The sequence below is a fragment of the Nicotiana tabacum genome, chromosome 8 (genome assembly GCF_000715075.1).
Source record: "Nicotiana tabacum cultivar K326 chromosome 8, ASM71507v2, whole genome shotgun sequence".
Lineage (NCBI taxonomy): Eukaryota > Viridiplantae > Streptophyta > Magnoliopsida > Solanales > Solanaceae > Nicotiana > Nicotiana tabacum.
Window position 1 is genome coordinate 17,285,749 of NC_134087.1, and position 18,758 is coordinate 17,304,506.

Genomic DNA, 18,758 nt, shown 5'->3' on the forward strand with positions numbered 1-18,758 from the left:
GAAACCTTCTCAATTCTCCACTACACGAGTCAAATTTCCACATCGAAAGTTACGGGACATGATCCAATAGTCCAAATAATATTTGGATTTTGGCCTAATTAGTCCATCAACCGGTAGGACTCATTGGCCTTATGATTCATTCATAATCCTCAAATGTCAAATATTTGAAAAAGATATATTCTGCATTAAATCTTCAGGAATGGAAAATTCTAGCTGTCCTTTAATGGTTTTTGTTTAACAACAAACTCCCAAAGCCAATATTTGTAGTACCAATCAAGAAAAGATGACGAAGAAAAAGCAAGTATTTTGCTCGTGTCTTTCTTGTTTTTTAACATTTGTCAATCATTTCTTTAATTTATATTTTATACACTTTTTATTTTATTCTCAAACACGAGTTTATGGATAAGTTAATTAGCAAACATGACAACAACAACAATCCAGTAAAATCTCACTAGTGAGATCTGGGAAGGGTAGTGTGTACGCAGACCTTACCGGCCCCTATCCTGAAGGAGTAGAGAGGTTGTTTCTGAAAAGCCATCGGCTCAAGAAAACAAAAAGATAAAAGGAGACAATATTAGTATCACCACGGAAATCATAGAAAAAATATGAACAAAACGAGATTTTTTTGCTTATAGAATAGCATAATTAAGAAATAAGAATATTCGAATAGGGACAGGGGGAATTGGGACAAATAGGAAAAATATATATCTAGGGAAATTAAAGCATTTAGCTCTGGTTTTAGCTAAGCTAAAAATCGACGTGCATGCACGAACTATAGTAACTAAGCTAAAAATCGACGTGCATGCACGAATTATAGTAACTAAATTTTTGACAATTTATATAATCTAGTTTGAGAGTTCGGTGCAATATTTATTGATCATATAATCAATTGTTTGGTCGCCTATCCGTAATTTTAATATATTGGTAGAGCACTAATTTAATATTGGGTTTGTTGTTGTTTAGAGCACTAATATATATCACTAATATATTTTCAACAACACAAGTATGTGATGTTCATGCATTTCTTTAAAAACAATTCACAGTAATCCTAACTATGGTATGATCAGAGGCAGACTTACGCGTGTAGAAGAGGCGCCACCAAACCCTGTTAATTCGGCAAATATTCTAAATATATAAGTGTATATATATGTTAAAATGGTCATATAATTTATTTGGAACCCTTAAGATTAAAAGTACGATAGGGTCACTTGAGCATTTCGCTCATAATACGCTCGGTCACATTCTAGGTATGATAAAGATAAAATGCACGATTTGTTTCTGTTGCAAATATGAAGAATGAAGGAAATACTAGGTTCAACTTGAAGAAATTAAAGATTAATCATCACCATTCAAGTATATATATATCTTCTACAAGAAGATCATTCATAATATTTAATTAGTTATTCAAAGGCAAGGCTGATACAGTAAATCAGTTCATTTTAACATAGTAATGTTTTACAACAGCCCATCTATATATAACTGTATATATTGTGTAAATTAGAGATAGAGTTATTTTTTGGTAAACATATATGAAGCGTTTACTTAATTCTTAGACAAAAATACCTAGCTTAATACTGACCATCAAGTTATTAATTAGCCATTAAGATGGCGAATCATCCATGGTGGCATCACAGTATTAGCAGTTTGCTGCTGCGAATTCGAACCTCCTTCTACTTCTCCATTTTCTTCTGCAGTGCTCTGATATGCTTCCCTGCATTTTGCATGTTACATCAGAGGCAAATGGAGCTTATATATATATATATATTACGGGTTCAATAGAACTCAGTAATTTTGCAGAACATAGATATATAGTTAAAAGGCACCAAAACCTCAACAAAATAATAAATTTTGAACGCATAATTTCATAATTACAATAAGTGTGATGCTAAGAATCTTAAAGCTTGGAATAACATTTAAATCCCAGATCCACTTATGCGTTAGATCACATATATAGTGTTCCCAAGAAAGCTACATCAGCTCAAATATGCATATCACCTCCTTTTTTTCTTGTAGATCGAGAAGTTCTTGAGGGTTGGTGGTGCACAGTTCGAAACTCATTAGATGATGGGATATATCGCCCCTCTATTCTTTTTACTTAAATATCGAGTTTTGTCTATAGTGGAATTCAAACATGTGAGTTAACCTATACATCACGCGATGCGCTCTTACCATTAGACCAAAACCCTAGGCATATGCATCCCTTTTTCTTGAGTACTTTATGTAATTGATTGAACGATGATTGGATACACGTTATTTGAAAGTTAATTTTCTCATTTTTTAAACTTATTTTTATACTGCTTTTTGATAAGCCAGTGGCTGATCTAATACCAAAAGTAGAATAAAGAAATGGGGACCGGAAGGGGGAAACTACAATATACCCAAGGTTAGGAGAGTCCAATTGTTGTTGCAAAACAAATGAAGATGAGTTGAGTTCTTGGTTCTGCTGCTCCCACTGATTTTGTTGGGCCAGCTCTTTCTCCCTCTCCTTCACCTGTAAAGGAATTCAAAATATAAAAATAGGCAACTCCCAATTGGAAGGGACAAATGAAATAATAATCAACCTTCTTGGAAAGCTGGTTGTTTTGCTCCTGCAGTGCTTTGTCCTGTACCACGCAAAGGAAATGTTAAAGAAACAATTCGTTACTATCATGAAATTAATATCTCATTGTTGAGACACAATATATTGGTGGACAAGATGCGAGACACGAGGTTAAGATGGTTCGAGCATGTAAAATAGAGAAGCCTAAATGCCCCAATTAGGAGGTGTGAACAGTTCGTTTTGGCAGGTAGGAGAAGAGGTAGAAGGCGACCTAAGAAGTATTGAGGAGAGGTGATCAGACAGGACATAACGCGACTTCAGCTTGCTGAGTACATGGCCCTTGATAGGAGGGTGTGGAGAACAAGAATTAGGATAGAAGAGTAGCAGGTAGTCGGGCGTTCTTCTTATCCATACCGGGTTGTTTAGAGCTAGTCTGTTAGAATCTTGTCATTATTCTTAGATTGTTAGTATTATGATTGTTTTCTTACTATCTTCTGCTTCGATTTTCTAGTATATATCTTGTCGTGATTACTGCTTGTTGCTATTGGCTACTGCTCTCTAACAACTTAAGCGTCACACTCCTGAACACACATCTTTTTCGTACTTTTCGGGTAAAAAGCACTTGAAAGGAAATTCTTACCTTTCTTTGAAGCTCAGAAATAGACTCATGCATCAATTGGTTCTACAAGAAAATTAGTCTTCAGTTTAGAGGCGTTTTGTCAAAGAAAATCCAGACTATAGAGCTATGTTTTCTAAATAATTTGGTTCTACTATACCTTTCTTGAGCGAATGTGTTTAAGAGCAGAATCCAGCTGATGCTCCAAATTCTGAAGTTCTTTCATGCTTAACGAGTCCAAATCTTCTCCCATATAATGCCTGCAAAAATGAAAGAACGGACAATTTTTTAGGCAATAATGTTTCTACCAAGGCCGAAGGTCTATAGCCTCTTTGTTTTCACAAGGTAGGGGTAAGGTTTGCGTACGTATTACCTGTAGGAATATATACCACAGCGGAAGCAATAGCAGAATCTTATTCACGTGTAATCTAAACAACTAGCACGTATGGGGATTTTAGGGTTACCTCTTGAAGCGTAAACACACAAATCTATGTCGTTCTCCAGTTCCTCAATTGATACCACACACCAACAAATTTCCACAGTCTTCTACTGTGTTACCCAAACAATAACCGAAAATAGAGAATTTTGGGTGGGCAAAATTCTAGTAGAAACCGCAGTCAGAATCCTTTTTCAAACGTCCAGCCCGTATATCCATATATATAGCTGCGTTTTTAGGTTAAAACCGTTTTCAAAACCTGTTAGGTTTCCTTCTCCCACTAAGGGACGGTTTTCATGTTTTCTTTCCCACTAAATAACAGTTTCCACTATTTTCTATTATTTAGGCACAGTAGGGACCACATAATTTAATTAACAAGGCTTCCTATTATGATATTAATTTCGAAATTCTAAAATTAATTTCCATCATAATAAATTACGAATTATTCCACTAAAAATTCGTAATTGCACTCCTTAGTTCAATTTTGAAATTCTTCCATAAAACCTTATTTAACTCCCCATGTTAAGATTCAGATACTAATCAATCAAATTAAATTACTGACTATTTAATTTATTGATTACTTCCTTTAGACTTACACTTAACTTATTTCATGTGTCGGATACAAAATCCACCGGCCGGGTTTACACATGAAAACTTGTAAGCTTTCATAAAGGAGTATCATCAACTTCAAAATTCAGACATGGATTCCATCAACTAATTATTACTTCGCCAATGTATATCATTGTTATCCAATTTACCAGGCTTTTTGACTCGCGAAAGAATCTCGCCTTTCAATAAATCAAAACAACAAGTGACATACACAGCTAATAATAATTATATCAGGATTAAGAGTATAAGTACATTAAATGGACTAGAGAAATTATTTTATAAAGTCAGTATAAAATACTCATCTCTACTTGATCCGTTCAATACATACAAAATGTACTAGCACATGAAGTTGGAATTAAACCATTCTCATAATCAAGATAAATTATATTTAATCTTGTGCTACAATCATTCCGATGATTTGTCCAATTCCATCATTAGATTGTGAACATTAACTTTTATGTCTTACAAGAACCGGTGATTTAATCTTCCGTGTATAAGCTAAACTCTATACACTAAATCATCTACTATGTAAGCGACGCACAAACCAACACATGATCTATTTAAAATGAAACTTTATTGAATTTAAACAAGTAAATAAATAATTGTTCATAAAGAATACTATAACAATACGCATGACTTATAGTATATTCTAACAATCTCCCACTTAGACTAATAACCATGCGTCTACAATTTTGACACCCATTCCTTCTATATGCTTATCAAAAGTCTTCTGAGGTAAGCTCTTAGTAAACGGATCTGCCAAGTTGTTCTCTGACCCAATCTTGGTGACCACTACATCCCCTCTCTGCACTATATCACGAATTAAATGATATTTACGCTCAATGTGTTTTGCCCTCTTATGGCTTCGTGGCTCCTTTGAATTTGCAACCGCACCACTATTATCACAGTAAAGCGTAATTGGCGCTTGAATCGAAGGAACCACACCCAACTCTCTCAGGAAGTTACCGAGCCAAACTGCCTCTTTGGCTGCCTCAGAGGCTGCCACATATTCGGCTTCCATGGTGGAATCAGCAACACAAGTTTGCTTGATACTCCTCCAACTTATGGCTCCACCTCCAAGAGTAAACACATTACCTGAGGTAGACTTTCTAGAATCTCTGTCTGATTGGAAATCCGAATCAGTATACCCAAGGTACCAGGTCATCCGAATGGTAGATCAACATGTAATCCCTAGTCCTTTTCAGGTACTTGATTATATGTTTAATCGCCGTCCAATGCTCTTTCCCAGGATTAGACTGAAATTTGTTAACAATGCCAACGACAAAACAGATATCAGGCCTAATGCATAACATAGCATACATGAGGTTCCCCACAGCTGATGCATAAGGGACCGCCTTCATCTTTTCTATCTCTTCATCAGTCTTAAGAGACTGATCTTTAGATAGAGAAATTCCATGTCTGAAAGGAAGAAATCCTTTCTTGGAATCATGCATGCTAAACCTGGAGAGTATTGTATCAATATAAAGACTTTGAGACAAGCCTAATATCTTTTTCTTGCGATCTCGCAAGAGTTTGATCCCAAGGATATGAGCCGTTTCTCCCAAATATTTCATATCAAAATGTGTGGACAACCACTGCTTAACTGAATTCAACATGCCCACATTATTTCCTATGAGCAGTATGTCATCTATATATTAGATCAAAAACGCCACTTTGTCCCCATCCTACTTTTTGTATACACAAGATTCGTTAAGACACTGATCAAAAACCAAAAGTTTTAATCGCCTTATCAAAACAAGTGTTCCATGCCCTAAATGCCTATTTTAGTCCATAAATGTACCTTTTAAACTTACACAACATGTGCTCTTTGCCACTTTCCATAAAACCGTCTGGTTGCACCATATAGATGCACTCATCAAGACTTCCATTAAGGAAAGCTGTCTTGACATCCATTTTCTAAATCTCATAATCATAATGAGCAGCAATGGATAAGAGAATCCTTATAGACTTAAGCATGGCTACCGGCGAGAAGGTTTCCTCATAGTCGATCCCTTCTTTCTGAGTAAACCCTTTCACTACAAGCCTTGCTTTAAAAGTTTGTACTTTTCCATCTACACCTCTCTTTTTCTTATAGATCCACTTGCATCCAATGGGTATAACCCCATCAGTTGGTTCTACAAGATCCCAGACCTGATTAGATTACATAGACTCCATCTCTGATTTCATAGCAGCAACCCACTTATCGGCATCCTTATCATGTAGTGCTTGGTCGTAATTGACAGGTTCGGAGGTAGGCTCCTCAGGGATCCTATCATATGATTCTCCCAAGAGCGTATAACAAACTGGCTGTCTTATTTCTCTTCCACTACGACTACTCACTACATCTGTTGCAACTACATCACTTTGATTTTGTGGTTAAACCACAACATCATCAGGAACCTGAGTCTCCATGCTATCCTCAGGGATATCAATGACTTCTTCCTGTTGTGCAGTCTGCTCAACATGACTCCCACTACTTTGTGGTAGTATGACTGCGGGCACTTGTTCTTGTGGGACATTAAGTCTATTGGCATTTCTCCCACTACTAAAGTGCAATGATATGTCAAAATCGACTTCCGAGGTTTGGATATGGTTGTTTTGATTTTCAGATGACTGAGTTTCCATTCCTTTGCTAAGTTCCTGTAAAACGAGTTTACTTCTAGGAACATGGTTCATCAAATAGTCCTCTTCTAGAAACTTGGCATTTGTGCTAACAATTACCTTTTTCTCTTTAGGACAATAGAATAAACCACCTTTCGTCCCTTTTGGATAACCTATAAACACACATACATCCGTTCTTGCCTCCAATTTATCCGTTTTCCCCTTTAGCACATGTGCCGGACAACCCCAAACTCGAATATGCCGCAGACTAGGCTTGCGCCCAGTCCACAATTCTGTAGGGGTCAAGGGTACTGACTTTGAAGGAACTAAGTTCAGAACATAATTCTCCGTTTCTAAGGCATGTCCCCAAAAGGACGAAGGCAAATCGGAATAACTCATCATTGATCTAACCATTTCCATAAGAGTCCTAATTCTTCTTTCAATTACACCATTTTGTTGTGGAGTTCCAGGTGCAGATAATTGAGATGTAGTTCCACATTCTGATAAATAACCAATGAAGTCCGTAGAGAGGTACTCCCCACCACGATCAGATCTTAGTGTCTTGATATGTTTATTATGTCGTTTTTCAGTCTCAGACTTGAATTCTTTGAACTTTTCAAAACATTCAGACTTTCGACGCAACAAATAAATATATCCATATTTTGAGTAATCATCTGTGAAAGTCACAAAATACTCAAAACCACCTCTTGCTTGGACATTCATTGGACCACACAAATCAGAATGAATTAACTCTAATTTATCACTTGCCCGATTTCCTTTTGAGGGGAAATTTTGTTTTATCATTTTTCCTTCTAAACAAGATTCACAAGTTGGTAGTGCCTCCACTTTCAATGAACTTAAAGGTCCATCCTTGACCAACCTGGAAATTCTGTTTAGATTTATATGACCCAAACGCAAGTGCCATAAATATGTTTCACTCAATTCAGAAGAACGTTTTCTCTTACTTGGTAAATCAACATTATTCAGTTCTTTAGGTGGTAACGGTTTAGGAATAGAGTCAACAACAAAAAGACCATTAATCAATGTAGCCGAAGAGAGATAACGCTTATTATGAGTAATAACACATTTATCAACGTCATGACAATTAAAATCATAACCATCTCTCATAGCGCTAGAAACCGAAATTAAATTCCTTCTAACGGAAGGTACATATAATGTGTCTTTTAAAGCTAAAACTCTACCACTACCAAACGAAATACTAATATTTCCTAATGCTAAAGCTGGGGCTGCTGAACCGTCTGCTTGATAAACATTGATTTCTCCTCTACTTAGCCGCCGCGTTATCTGAAACCCCTGCAAATAAGTGCAGATATGATTAGTGGCTCTCGAATCTACACACCATGACATGGTAGAAACAGCCGCTAAAAATGTTTCAACGACAAGTAGATGTAAATCACCTGGTTTATTTTTCAGCTTGGCAAGATAAGTTGGACACTGCTTCTTATGATGCCCGAGCTGCTTGCAGTGATAACACTTGCCCTTAGCCTTTTTCACACCAGCAGTCGCGCCACCAAAAGAGGGGTTTTGAGCCTTTTTCTTTTTCTGCCCGCCTCTCGGCTTAGAAGAAGAACCTGCCTCAAAATTCAATGCCACGGGAGGAGCTTGGGACTTGATAATAGTCTCTACCGACTACAGCTCATTCAACAATTTCGCAAGGGACAAATCCATTTTGTTCATGTTATAATTCAGGCGAAACTACTGAAAACTGTCATGCAAAGTCTGCAGGATCATTTCAACCTGCGTGTCCTTATCAATGTTAGCTCCAAGGACCTCCAGTTCATTCAGAAGACTCATCATCTTCAGAACATGGTCCTTGACCGATGAACCTTCAACCATTTTGGTATTCAGAAGGGCTTTCATGACAGTCTGCTTAGCCGCACGATTCTGATCTCCGAACATTTCTTTGTGATTTTCCAGAATGTCATAAGCAGACTCCATCGACTGATGCTGATGTTGCAGAACATTCGACATGGATGCCAAAATGTAACACCGCGCCATGTCATCAGCCTTAATCCATTTCTGGTAAGCCTTCTTTTCATCATCTGTGGCATCATCTCCAGGTTTTTCTGGACACACCTCATCGAGCACAAATTTTTACTCTTCAGCAATTAGAACAATATCCAAATTTCGTTTCCAGTCAATATAATTTGGACCCTCAAGTTTGTTTTGGGTAAGAATGGCAGTAAGGGGATTGAAAGCAGTCATTGTCAATCTGGGAGACATTAAATATTTAAATAGATCAAATTAGTTTATTTTATGAACATTAAAATTCAAAACACATTATATATATACAATCTATGCACCTTGAACAACAAATTTTGATGGGAAAGAAGTTATTCTTGCAATATACATATATAATGACAGATTTTTACTCCATAAACTTAAACAGGTCATACTCAGATAGAGAGTAAACTGTTAATTTAAGCCAAGTGAATATCAACATTCAACATATATTAGTCTCATTGAACCAACATGCATACTCAGATGGAGAGTAAATACAAATAATCAATGACTAGTATAACATGGTGATTATTCATAATATTTTTTTATCCGATATGGAAGAAGACCTACGTCAACGCGTAAAAAACATTATATCACTGATTTTTTAAGCCCCAGGACCAAGGGAATTGATCCCCACAATTACTGAAATTAAAAACAACTTAAAAAAAATTCAGAATTTTAGAAAAATAGCACAAACACCATCTAAACGACCCCGAGAGCCCAAAAAACGACTTCAATCATGATGAAATCCATGTGTATTGCTCACTGGGCCGTTTCGCATGGACCTGCCAAGTTTCAGGTCAATCGGAGTCCGTCAACTTTTTAACCTCCGATTTTCTGCCCTAATTCGGCAAAACTTGTTTTGCCGTTTTACATGATAAAATTCAACTTTCAAATTATTCTTACTCAACATCACCAATATTAAAGGATACATCAAGTTTTCAGAATAATCAACACAACCCATAACAGATAATCACACCAAAAAAACAGTGCAAGTTTTCAGAAAAAATAAACTTTGCATGTAATTCAAAACTTACATATAGAACATGATATTAATCCTTATGGTTTATCCTAATTATTTAATTAGACGTGAGTAATCTCTGATACCAATTGTAGGAATATATACCACAGCGGAAGCAATAGCAGAATCTTATTCACGTGTAATCTAAACAACTAGCACGTATGGAGATTTTAGGATTACCTCTTGAAGCGTAAACACAACAAATTTATGTCGTTCTCCAGTTCCTCAATTGATACCACACACCAGCAGATTTCCACAGTCTTCTACTGTGTTACCCAAACAATAAACGAAAATAGAGAATTTTGGGTGGGCAAAATTCTAGTAGAAATCGCAGTCAGAATCCTTTCTCAAACATCCAGCCCGTATATCCATATATATAGTTGTGTTTTTAGGTTAAAACCGTTTTCAAAACCTGTTAGGTTTCCTTCCCCACTAAGGGACGATTTTCATGTTTTCTTTCCCACTAAGTAACAGTTTCCACTATTTTCTATTATTTAGGCACAGTAGGGACCACATAATTTAATTAACAAGGCTTCCTATTATGATATTAATTTCGAAATTCTGAAATTAATTTCCATCATAATAAATTATGAATTATTCCACTAAAAATTCGTAATTGCACTCCTTAGTTCAATTTCGAAATTCTTCCATAAAACCTTATTTAACTCCCCATGTTAAGATTCAGATACTAATCAATCAAATTAAATTACTGACTATTTAATTTATTGATTACTTCTTTTAGACTTACACTTAACTTATTTCATGTGCCGGATACAAAATTCACCGGCCGGGTTTACACATGAAAACTTGTAAGCTTTCATAAAGGAGTATCATCAATCTCAAAATTGAGACATGGATTTCATCAACTAATTATTACTTCGCCAATGTATATCATTGTTATCCAATTTACCAGGCTTATTGACTCGCGAAAGAATCTCGCCTTTCAATAAATCAAAACAACAAGTGACATACACAGCTAATAATAATTATATCAGGATTAAGAGTATAAGTACATTAAATGGACTAGAGAAATTATTTTATAAAGTTAGTATAAAATACTCATCTCTACTTGATCCGTTCAATACATACAAAATGTACTAACACATGAAGTTGGAATTAAACCATTCCCATAATCAAGATAAATTATATTTAATCTTGTGCTACAATCATTCCGATGATTTGTCCAATTCCATTATTAGATTGTGAACATTAACTTTTATGTCTTACAAGAACCGATGATTTAATCTTCCGTGTATAAGCTAAACTCTATACACTAAATCATCTACTATGTAAGCAATGGACGCACAAACCAACACATGATCTATTTAAAATGAAACTTTATTGAATTTAAACAAGTAAATAAATAATTGTTCATAAAGGATACTATAACAATACGCATGGCTTATAGTATATTCTAACATTACCCTTCCCAGACCCCACATGTAAGATTACACAGGATATGTTATTGTTGTAATGTTTCTACCAAGGGCAATGTATATGTTACATAAAATTCGTTTAGAGATCAATATAATTATGTGTACCTTTGGTTTCTCTGCAAAACCTCAAGTCTAGCCTTAAGTTTTGCATGTTCCAGAGTCCAGCTTCCCTGCACCAAATTAATTACACCGTCCTCAAAACGAAGAAATGACTTCAACTTTTACGCTTTGTTAATAGAAAAGAACTTTTAATATCAATGTATATAAGTTAAATCCGAAATAAATTAGCCATACCGGGGAGCTATGATCAGTATTAGCAACAGGCTGCCTCTCAGCATATGAGTATCTTTCATATCTTTCAAGGATCCTCTCCATGCTGATATATAGTATCAGAAGAGAGTTGTTTGATCAGAATCAGATACAAGTCAAATACAGGAACGCCCCAAGAAAATCAACATAACATAATTTATTCTCTTTGATCAAGTCCTTTGGTAAGTGTAGCTTTTTAATCGTCATAGCAGCTATATTCATATACTATTAAAATAGATACTATGTTGTCTATCAGAATATTTAGGGAAAATAATACATATATTAGCTTTTGTATTATTAATTTCTTGTTTGATTGTGTTTTTTAACTTAGAAATTATATATATATTTCAACCTATCATATTCAGTACTATTATTATACATAACAAACCATGACATTAGCAATACCATGGTTATTAATACATGGATAAGCATAAACGGCCCATTTAAGTTGTCCCTAACGATTAGGCAAACACCTCAACTGGCCTTTTTACCATTTAGACACTTCAATATGTTACTAAGTGTATCAAGTAAACACACAAGCGCATATAAACATATGTGTGAGTTACACTTGCTAATAATGTATTAAATGAACCAATCTCCTCCTCCTTCTCTCCTCCTCCTCCTTCTTCTGTGTTTGTGAACATATTTTAAGCTAGTTTATGATGTTTTACAGTGGTGAGCTGTGTGGCGCTTTATTTTTTACTATTGCTTAGGGTCTTTTTTTTTTCTTAATTGCAATATGGGTTCGTTATATTTAATATTGTTTTGACAAGTTGATGATTGAAGATTGTTCTTGATGATATTTGGAGGTTATATTTCAAATTTGAACTTATTTGGAGTAGATTTAGATATTAAATTGTATATTAGATTGTTAAAATTCGAAGAACAAATTTCTGTTAATAGGCAATTTGCAGTTCAGGCCTATTTGGCCTTAAGTGCATGACAACGTTGGTTGCACTTCAGACCTTTTGGCCTTAAGTGCATCTGAAGTGTAATTTTTCACTTCAGACTTATTGGCCTTAAGTGTAGGAAAATATTTGTTGCACTTTAGACCTTATGACCTAAGTGCATCTGAAGTGTAATTTTTCACTTCAGACTTATTGGCCTTAAATGCATGAAACTGTTGGTTGCACTTTAGACCTATTTGGTCTTAAGTTCATCTGAAGTGCAATTTTTTCACTGCAGGCTAATTTGTTTTAACTTCAGACCCGATAAGTCTGAAGTTGATCGTAAAGTAGATAGGCTTGCAATTTTTTTGTAAAGTAGGTATAAGTTCAATTGTGACTCCAAAACCAATTATAGATGCAAAAGCCCCCAACGCACCCACTACCCTCAACTCATGCCTTTTTTGAGGGGAATTTGCATCTATACCCACGTTTTAACTTGTGCCCGCTTTGCAAAAAAAATTGCAAGCGTACCTACTTTTGCGCATAACTTCAACATACGAGACTGAAGTAGCAAAGGCAATCACGCAAAACTTCTGTATTCTAGTAGTCGGGCCTGAAGTTCAGCTCTAGAGTTGAAGTTTTTGTTTTATAACTCGCGAACTTTAGCTTTAGAGCTGAAGTTTTTGTGTTTGTAACTGGCGAACTTCAGCTTTAAAGCTGAAGTTTTTGTCCGAACTGTCAAGTCATTTACATAGTAATTGTTTTGTTTACTAAAACTTTTATTAAAATTTTGTCCTATTAATAATCAACTTTTCATGCCATAACATATCTCAAGGGAATGTAGATGGCAGTGGTAATTCGATAATAACAATTGTGCTTCGATAATAACAATACCATAACATAAGTTGATGATTGAAGTTTGTTCTTGATGATATTTGGAGGTTATATTTCAAATTTGATCTTATTTGGAGTAGATTTAGGTATTAAATTGTCTATTGGATTGTTAAAATTCGAAGAACAAATTTTTGTTAATAGACAATTTGCAGTTCAGGCCTATTTGCCTTAAGTGCATGACAACGTTGGTTGCACTTCAGACTTTTTGGCCTTAAGTGCATCTGAAGTGTAATTTTTCACTTCAGACTTATTGGCCTCAAGTGTAGGAAAATATTTGTTGCACTTTAGACCTTATGACCTAAGTGCATCTGAAGTGTAATTTTTCACTTCAGACTTATTGGCCTTAAATGCATGAAACCGTTAGTTGCACTTTAGACCTATTTGGTCTTAAGTTCATCTGAAGTGTAATTTTTTCACTTCAGGCTAATTTGTTTTTACTTCAGACCCGATAAGTCTGAAGTTGATCGTAAAGTAGATAGGCTTGCAATTTTTTTTGTAAAGTAGGTATAAGTTCAATTGTGACTCCAAAACCAATTATAGATGCAAAAGCCCCCAACGCACCCACTACCCTCAACTCATGACTTTTTTGAGGGGAATTTGCATCTATACCCACGTTTTAACTTGTGTCCGCTTTGTAAAAAAAATTGCAAGTGTACCCGCCTTTTCGCATAACTTCAACATACGGGGCTGAAGTAGCAAAGGCAATCACGCAAAACTTCTGCATTCTAGTAGTCGGGTCTGAAGTTCATCTCTAGAGTTGAAGTTTTTGTTTTGTAACTCGCGAACTTTAGCTCTAGAGCTGAAGTTTTTGTGTTTGTAACTGGCGAACTTCAGCTTTAAAGCTGAACTTTTTGTCCGAACTGTCAAGTCATTTACATAGTAATTGTTTTGTTTACTAAGACTTTTATTAAAATTTTGTCCTATTAATAATCAACTTTTCATGCCATAACATATCTCAAGGGAATGTAGATGGCGGTGGTAATGCGATAATGACAATTGTGCTTCGATAATAACAATGCCATAACATAAGTTGATGATTGAAGTTTGTTATTGATGATATTTGGAGGTTATATTTCAAATTTGAACTTATTTGGAGTAGATTTAGGTATTAAATTGTATATTGGATTGTTAAAATTCGAAAAATAAATTTCTATTAATAGGCAATTTGCAGTTCTGGCCTATTTGGCCTTAAGTGCATGACACGTTAGTTGCACTTCAGACCTTTTGGCCTTAAGTGCATCTGAAGTGTAATTTTTCACTTCAGACTTATTGGCCTTAAGTGTAGGAAAATATTTGTTGCACTTTAGACATTATGACCTAAGTGCATCTGATGTGCAATTTTGCACTTCAGACTTATTGACCTTAAATGCATGAAACCGTTGGTTGCACTTTAGACCTATTTGGTCTTAAGTTCATCTGAAGTGCAATTTTTTCACTTCAGGCTAATTTGTTTTAACTTCAGGCTAATCTGAAGTTGATCGTAAAGTAGATAGACTTGCAATTTTTTTTGTAAAGTAGGTATAAGTTCAATTGTGACTCCAAAACCAATTATAGATGCAAAAGCCCCCAACGCACCCACTACCCTCAACTCATGACTTTTTTGAGGGGAATTTGCATCTATATCCACGTTTTAACTTATGCCCGCTTTGCAAAAAAAAATTGCAAACGTACCCGCTTTTTCGCATAACTTCAACATACAGGGCTGAAGTAGCAAAGGCAATCACGCAAAACTTCTGCATTCTAGTAGTCGGGCCTGAAGTTCAGCTCTAGAGTTGAAGTTTTTGTTTTGTAACTTGCGAACTTTAGCTCTAGAGCTGAAGTTTTTGTGTTTGTAACTGGCGAACTTCAGCTCTAAAGCTGAAGTTTTTGTCCGAACTGTCAAGTCATTTACATAGTAATTGTTTTGTTTACTAAAACTTTTATTAAAATTTTGTCCTATTAATAATCAACTTTTCATGCCATAACATATCTCAAGGGAATGTGGATGGCAGTGGTAATGCGATAATAATAATTGTGCTTCGATCAAAAAATATAGTTTATTTATTCGAGTCGTGATCCCGATTCGTCTGTCCTGTGCAGGAAAAATAGGAAGGGATTCAAATAATTATCTTTAGTTGTTACAAAATTCAGACTCGCAAAAGCGATAGTAGTAAGAGAGCAGCACCAACAACAGCAGAAGAAGGAGGAGATAGGGGGCTGAAATTATTTAAAAAGTGGGTATAAGTTAAAAAAATTTAAAAAAATGGGTATAGGTTAAATGGGGGGCGACCAAATAGAACGCCCCGTGCAATTTTACCTTTTTTGACCATTCTAATGTTATGTCCAACAAAATAAGCAGCCTAATATAGAAAGAAGTTAAAAAAAAAAAAGAAGAAGAAGGTAGAAGAAATGAAAAAGGAAGAAAGAAGAGAAAAGGACTGGATTAGTAGTTTTCTCCTAATTAAGCTAAACAAATTCATAAGCAAAAGACTATCAGGAAAGAGAGATTACAACTTAGCATGCAACAGAATTTAAATGAAGCGTATACATCATTAAACTTTTTATGGTTTTCAAAGGAAAAGTTAAATATAGTGTAATCTGTACAAGCTTTTTAATTAGTATAAAAAATCATTTGATGCGAGGATCTAACCCGAAAATGTGGATTGTGCCAAACCCGTATCTATTTTGGATCCGACATGCCCACCTCTGCATGAATATTTTCTGAGTACCACTTTACAGTTATGCTTTACTTTTGCTATAATCACCGCAGGCGTATCTAATGCAGAAGTTATTGGTTCTAACTTGAACTTGTAGCTTTCGCTCATACCTTATATTTTTGTCTAAAAAATTATAAATATGTATAAATAATAAACTTTGAACTCATTAAATTAGATGAGATGTGGTAGCATTGCGAATCTGAACTCATAAAGTTTAAATCTTGAATCCGCCTCTGGTGATCGCGTAACATTATTTATATACCTATTTTACAAACGAAGTGAACTTCGGACATGCCTGAAGAAGGTCTTCTTCAAAGCGAAGACTATCTAATTCACATCATATATAAAAGCATGCAGAGAGAGTAGATACTAAAAATCTTATGATAGAAGTACGTGATCATCTCATTTAAATATTTAAACAAAACATATTTTTATTTTTTAGTTATATCTTCAACACGCCTCACGACGTGCAGGCTTGATTCTTTTATATATGTCATCAAGCAGAAGGAATTCTTTTATATAATGGATGAAGCTGAGACTCAAACCCAAGACTTTTAATTTGCTTGCTTTTATATTATGTAGAAGTATATAATCATGTCATTTAAAGTTTAAATTGTTAGAAGAAACATATTTTTATGTGTTAATTAATTATATTTTTAACATGATCAAGTTCATTGTAAATATACTTGTACTTTGACAATTGTTAAATTAACCAATCGGATTGCCTGAGTAGAAGTACTTTCATCCCAGCTTCATAATAGACTATTTTCATCTGTGCCTAGTCTATTTTGGGTAAGAAATATGTTCGACTTGATTCTTGTGAGAGAAGACATGGTTACACTGTACCATGAGTACCTCGTTTAATTTCTACTAGTATAAAGTTTTGAATAGTTGGTCAGTGTCTAGCCTTGTGAGAGAAGACATTTGCATGAAACACAAAGTACTACTTAAATACATTTGAATTATGAATGCTTTTACAACTTGGCTTCCAAAGTAAAACACATATTAGCCTTTTTGTCATGGTTTATTTGTAACTAAAAATGTTTGACTCGAGTTATATATTCTTTACCATGTTTTGGCACACTATAATAGGTGGTGGATTCGAGGAGGAGAGGGGAATCATTATTTCAAAGCTAGATCCTAGTTAGAAAAAATCAGCAAAAAAGGGACTAAAAATTAAAAGGAGAACAGGAAAAAGAACATATTTTTAAGTTTTTTTTTTCTGCACGTGCTTTTCTTCTGCTGTTAAAGATGTGAACTACTTTTAGAAACTAAACGAGGAAACACGAATAATATTGGATCTTTCAAAATTGAGTCTGCGAAACAGATTTTATAGGTTTCTGCATGGAGTTTATAAGCTAAAAAGGGAGCTAAAATAACTGCTTAATAAAATATTATACCTATAGACAGAGACCACACACAACAACAGAAATGGGAAGAAATAAAATGAAAAAAGAAAGAAAGCTACTGCTCAAAATAGAAAGTAACTTGCTGTCGAGCAGCAATAGGTACACATTAAGCACATAAAATTTAAGAAAATAAAACAAGTAAACACAAACAGGGAATTAGTTACAAAAAGTGAAAATTATACTACTACAAACAAGAGGTAGCACTGTTCCAAAAGTAAATAAATTAAAGAATGTCAAGAACTAAAAAAGATCAAGAATGGAACCAAAAATCACACTATAGGGTAAAATATGTATTTATTATTAATTTAAAAAAATACTCTGAATACTCTTGCATAACATATTGTTAAAGGGTGTTCAAATTATTGAATTTTCTGAATTAGCCACTTGATTGAACATATTTTAAAAAAAAATATAAATTTAATAAAAAAGAAAAGAGGTTCTAATTAATTGGTAAGACAAATTATAAACGAAGAGTAGTAAAAGTAGAGAAAAGACGTACCAAGAATCAGTGGCATATTCAAAGAGTTTGCCTTTAGTAGAAAAAACAATCAAACCAACATCAGCATCACAAAGCACAGAAATCTCATGAGCTTTCTTAAGCAAACCAGATCGACGTTTTGAGAAAGTAACTTGTCTATTAATTTTGTTCTCAATTCTCTTCAACTGTACCCTTCCTCTTCCCATTTCTTTTTTTGGCTAATTTTTTTTTCTCCTGAAAAAAAAAATAGTAGTAATATATTCTCACAAATGGAGAAAGAAAAGAAGAGTGCAGAATAAGAAAGTGATGGTCTTATTCTCTTTATTTCTCTCTTTGGTATTGAAATGATTATTCTGTGTAGCTTAAGGAATTGTTTATTGTTATAGTATTGGGAAGTGGAAATTAATAAATATCCCAATGAGAGGAGGAGAGAGGGAGAGCAATGGTATTTGAAAAACCAGGATGGTTTCGTCAATTGCGTTGTCGATTTTTGATTGGTTAAAGAAACTGGTGCGTCAATTAGTGTCTGAGTAAAGGCCACAAGTTTTTGGAAGAATCAACAACGGACAAAAGGTACGGACTAGGTATCTTTTTCGCTTACTTTTAATTTTCCATTCTGGCATCTTTGTGATTTTAGAAAGAATTAGGGCGTTGTTACTTGACTTAACCGCTCAATTGAAAATAGCTCAGATTTGAAGCTCTTATCCTATTTTGCATATGTTGTACATAATTTCAAAGAAATTTTTTAACCTTTAGTCCATTATTAAAGATACACTTTTATGATTTTTATTATTTTCTTTTTTCT

At 34.6% G+C, this 18,758-nt stretch overlaps 1 protein-coding gene across 1 annotated transcript; it reads right to left on the reverse strand.

Annotated features, from left to right (window-relative positions):
* Positions 1–1,319: 1,319 nt before the first annotated feature.
* Positions 1,320–18,372, reverse strand: LOC107777773 (agamous-like MADS-box protein AGL8 homolog). The gene is made up of 8 exons (XM_075219027.1): positions 17,975–18,372; positions 11,575–11,656; positions 11,386–11,450; positions 3,316–3,415; positions 3,180–3,221; positions 2,562–2,603; positions 2,379–2,491; positions 1,320–1,711 (listed from the first exon to the last, which is right to left on the reverse strand). Exons 1-8 carry the CDS (start codon positions 18,157–18,159, stop codon positions 1,594–1,596), a joined length of 747 nt encoding a protein of 248 aa, XP_075075128.1. The 5' UTR covers positions 18,160–18,372; the 3' UTR covers positions 1,320–1,593.
* Between the last annotated feature and the right edge of the window lie 386 nt (positions 18,373–18,758).